We start from the raw sequence: 4,838 nt of genomic DNA on the forward strand, positions 1-4,838 counted from the left end.
GTCACCAACTGCCAGTCCCCAGCTCCAGCGATCTCTTAAAGGGACTTCAACTTACAGTGACACAGTCCACAGGTTAGGTGTCCCACAGGTAGTGTAGCCTTTAAATTGAGGCACAGGACAAGCAAGGCAGCCGCACACTGGTCTGATGATCAAAGAGCGAGAGACAAGAAAGGCGAGGCTCACCAAGCCATTCATCTCTCTGCCCTTCAGTTAATCCCACTTGTGTTTATGGGCCAGGCTGGCACAATAAACTATCTCAGCAACATACCTGACAAAGGGTCTGTTTGTTTGGTCCATAATGTGTTCTTAGAAATTCATCATGAGATGAACAAGGAACATCCGCAGTTCAAGGGCAATACACTCATGAAGGTCAGGGGCTGGTGAGAGATGCTTCTGTGCAGGGGTTCTCAACCTTCCTCATGCCGCCACCCTTTCATACAGTGCCTCATGTGGTGCTGACCCCCAACCATAACATTATTTTCGGTGCTACTCCATCACTGTCGTTTTGATACTGTTATGAATCAGGCGATCCCTGTGAAAGGGTTGTTTGACCCCCAAAGGGGCCGTGACCCACAGGTTGAGAACTACTGCTTTGGTGCATAGCTGGGAGAGACACCCTTGGTCTCTGAATAGCATGTCAATATGCATTAAAGCTTTCAGCGTTTACATTTCCCCTTTCTAGGACCTTATGTTTAGGAAAAATGCACAAGGGGGAGGATGATGATTTTAAAAAGTTGAACTAGCCCAAGTGCTCAAATATCAGGGAGATTCGTTTCACTGTGGTTTACATATAGACTAAACACGCGGCCACAATCGAAAGTCATCTTTTTGAACAAGTGACTTGGGAAAGTCTTCATGATACATCGTTGAGGATGTAAAAGCAAGTTTTAAAATAGCGTGTATGGTATAATTTTTATGTTTGTCGGGGAAAAACTGTGTCCTGTGTAGCCTCTTTAACACACGAGAAACACACGCTACCCATCTACTCGGGTCAGCATGGGCTGGAACATTTTTGTACTGTAGACTTATTTGATATTTCTTTTTTCATTTTCAACGAAGCTTTTGGGTCGTTGCAGGGCCTGCTGGATTTTGAGTTTCCTGAGGATTTGGAGATAGACCCCACTGAACTAGAAGGCGCTTCGGCCAAGGTACCTGATATCCAATCTGTTTATATGAATAATTGTTCATGCATTTTGTCTGTGGTTCAAAGCATAGCCATTTCTATTTCATTATTTATTACCTTCCCTATAGAAATATTCTTTTAAAAATGTAGCCTACACTATTTCCCTCCACCAGGAGAAACAGAACACATACCCCTTGCCAATGAATGGGAATCAGACAAGAATTCCCTTGATCACCATTCATTCATATGCAATGTTGCACCGGGAGTCTTAGCAAGAGCCGTTGCACAACAAAAAGGAATCAAAGGAATCCAAATTGGCAAAGAAGAAGTAAAACTCTCCCTATTTGCACATGATATGATTCTATCAATAGAAAATTGTTAGAACTAATTGAATATTTAGCAATCTTCGATTGCTGGTACAAGTTTAACTTACAAAAACCAAAACCAATCAGATTTCTGTATACTAACAGAGAGAGCTCTGAAAAGGAAATCTAGAACACGTTATCGCTGCCAACATGCACGGGTCATGCTCTCGCTCGCTTGCTCGATCTCTTTCTGCCGCCTTCTGGGTCCCCTGTTCCCTGTACAAAATGCCCCGGGAAGCCACAGACACAGCCAGTCCCTGCCACAGAGCAGGAGTTGCCTTGGTCCCAGGCTGAGACTGGATCCAAAGAACAGCATTCCACACAGGCAGCCAACCACAGGACAAGCCCCCCTGGCGCTGGCCGCTGAAATCGTCGAGGACCCGGTCAGAAGAGCAGAGTCGGAGTGAAAAGAAAGCACTCGAGGCTATTTCCAAACCAGGTCTTCGACAAGTCACAGGGGTTACTAGAGTCACTATCTGGAATTCTAAGAATCTCCTCTTTGTTATCACAATGCCAGCTGTCTCCAAGAGAGCCCCCACTTCAAATCCCTACATCGTGTTGGGGGAAGCCAAGATCCAGGGTTTATCTCAGCAAGCATACTTAGCAACTGCTGAGAAATTCAAAGTTCAAGGCGAAGCCGTCACCAGCATTCAAGAAAACACACACACTTCAACTGTACAAAAGGAGAGTGACGAGGAAAGGGTTGATGAAACAGGACATAGAACTGGTCATGTCACAGCAAATATCTCGAGTGGAAAGGCAGCAGATGAAGAGCAGCAGGAATGATATTGTAAATGCTTTTATGGAATTAATAATGTAACCATCTGAAAACAAAGATTTTTTTTTGGTGTGTCAAAAGAGTTTGGTTTGAAATTTGTACTGTTTTTATAATTAATAAAGTCATGGCTTCTGGTTGGATGGAAAAAGAAAGAATTATCATTTACAATAGTCCCCCTTCCTGCCCCCCAAATATGAAATACTTCTGAATAAACCTAACTAGTGAAACAAAAGACTCATACAAAGAAAAATACAAAACACTACTAGAAACCTACATAAATGAAAGAAGATCCTATGTTCTTGGGAGACTGTGGTAGTTACATAATCTCCTGTCAACTTGCAAAGGGGTGGAGTCCAGCTTGTCAATCTGGCCATAGCTAATGAGGCATCTATGTGGGCATGGCCCTTTCCTGAGGATTCTGGGAACTCCTGTATTCCTCCCTGGAGGCAGGATGCACTCTGCTTTGTCTCCCTGCACGACGTTCCTGTTGACAAGCCACATGGAGCTATGCTGATGGAACCAGAACCCTGGAGCTGGAGGAGCCATGTGGAGACTCATGCCAGTGCTGAGATGCTTCCACCACCACTGGATCACAAGACTTTCCACCCCCTGGCCTGTGATCTTCCTGCATTCAGCATCATTGCCTGTGTTTTGTGAGCCTGAAGAGTACTTTATAGATTGGTATCAGACATAATGGGCTAATATCAGACTTATGGACTTGATCTGGACTGGGCTGAGATGTTTTCTCAATATTTAATTGCTCTTGTATGAAGCTCTTTCTTAGACACATATTAGTGCCTATGAATTTGTTTATCTAGCCAACCCAGACTAATACACAAATATAACATTATGAAACTTCCAATACTACCCAAAGCAATCTATCTATATAGATATATATTTCAACTTTTTAAAGAGGTGGAAAAACTAATCACCAACTTTATCTAGAAAAGAAAGAAGCACAGAATAAGCAAGACACTACTAAAGAAGAACAGACTGTGAGAACTCTCACTTCCCAACCTCAAAACCTGCTACCCAGCCACAGTAACCTAAACAGCCTAGCACTGGTCCAAAAGAAACTTAGACCAATGGAATAGAACAGAGAACGCAAAGATAAATCCATTCTCCTGCAGACAACCAAATGTTGACAAAGGGCATAAAAACATTAGGGTGAAAGAGATAGTCTCTCCAACAAATGGTTCTGGCAAAACTAGATTTCTATTTCCAGAAGAATAAAACAGGATCCATGCCTAACTCCATATACAAAAAACGAAATCAAGATTAGGATTAGAGACTAAGTGTAAATCCAACACTATAAAGATCATAATGAAAACACAGGGACAGACTTAAGGCCCTAGTACATTGTCAAGCACAATGAAAAGTGCACACAGCAGAAGACAAGATAGATGACTGGGACCTCCTAAAAGTAACACACACATTGAGCTGCTAACCATAAGGCCAGCAGTTCGAAAACACCAGCTGCTTCTTGGGTGAAAAGATGAGGCTTTCTACTCCCCCAGAGTTACATTCTGGAAACCGATAGGAGCAGCTCCTATAGACTCACTGTGAGTTTGGACTTGATGTTGGTTGGGTTTTTGTTTGTTTTATTTCGTTTGTTAATGTGCCCCAAAAGATTTCACAGAAAGAAGACAAAGAAAACTAGGGTACGGGCGGGAGTGGGGGTGGGGGCGGGGGCGGGAGTTATTGGCAAGGCTATATCAGAAAAGGGACTAACCTCTAACAACTATAGAAAACTTCAACACTTCAACAAGAAAAAGATGAATGCTCCAATTAAGAAACGGGCAGAGGGCATCAATAGACAATTTACCAAGGACGACATTCAGGCTGCCAACAAGCATGAAGAAAGACTTACGAGTACTGGACAGCTGAAAGATGAAAAAAACAAACCAGCCACGTGCTACACCCTCGGCCCAGATTGTTAGCAAGGTTAAAAGATGTACAGAAGCACAAATGCTGGAGGGAAAACAGAAAGACTAGCACCTCCTAGCACGGAAAATTGTAAAGGTAATTTCGAAGTGAAGATTTGTAGTGGGATGAGATGTAATAAAATCTTTTCTTGGGGGTTAAAATTTAAGTTAATGTGTAAAATGCATATACAAATGCCCAAATGTAAATAAGGAAAAATCTCTACTGTGGCTTCTCTTCTGGTGCAATTCTGAATTCCTCTCTGTATGTCTTAGTGTATCTACTGTGCATACATGATGTCCCATTCCCCTCCCGCGGGTGTGAATTTTAAGAAGGACCACCCAGGTTCCCTTAGAGAAAATGGTGGTTTGACTCAGGTTAACACCTATCAAATTTTAACATGAGACTCAGTGATTAGGAAGAGATTTGTTAGGTATAGTTGCAGCATTAACTTTAGATTTCTGTTGTAGAATATTCTGGTTTCATTGATGGAAGAAACTGAGACAGGTACAGTGTCCCAAAGAACACTCATTTGTGTTTCTTTTTTGACCAGAATATGGGGGGGGGGTGGCCTGGAAACTAGACAAAGGAGGTCAGGATCCAGGGCACCGTGTTGAGTGGAGACAGCGTGAGCTGTTCCGTTCATCCG

General features: G+C 42.8%; 1 protein-coding gene across 3 annotated transcripts in view; it reads left to right on the top strand.

Annotated features, from left to right (window-relative positions):
* MCF2L2 (MCF.2 cell line derived transforming sequence-like 2) overlaps positions 1-4,838 on the top strand; it is a 223,046-nt gene that overhangs the window by 184,780 nt on the left and 33,428 nt on the right. For all 3 annotated transcript variants that reach the window (XR_006680536.1, XM_045295036.1, XM_045295037.1), the window contains one exon: positions 1,077-1,148. Coding sequence is in view for 2 of the 3 variants with exons in the window: in XM_045295036.1 (XP_045150971.1) it covers positions 1,077-1,148 (72 nt within the window). In the remaining variant the exon portion in view is untranslated. The remainder of the gene's footprint in view (positions 1-1,076; positions 1,149-4,838) is intronic.

The sequence above is a fragment of the Echinops telfairi genome, unplaced genomic scaffold (genome assembly GCF_000313985.2).
Source record: "Echinops telfairi isolate 266 unplaced genomic scaffold, ASM31398v2 ScPeMD7_4225;HRSCAF=4972, whole genome shotgun sequence".
Classification (NCBI taxonomy): Eukaryota; Metazoa; Chordata; class Mammalia; order Afrosoricida; family Tenrecidae; genus Echinops; species Echinops telfairi.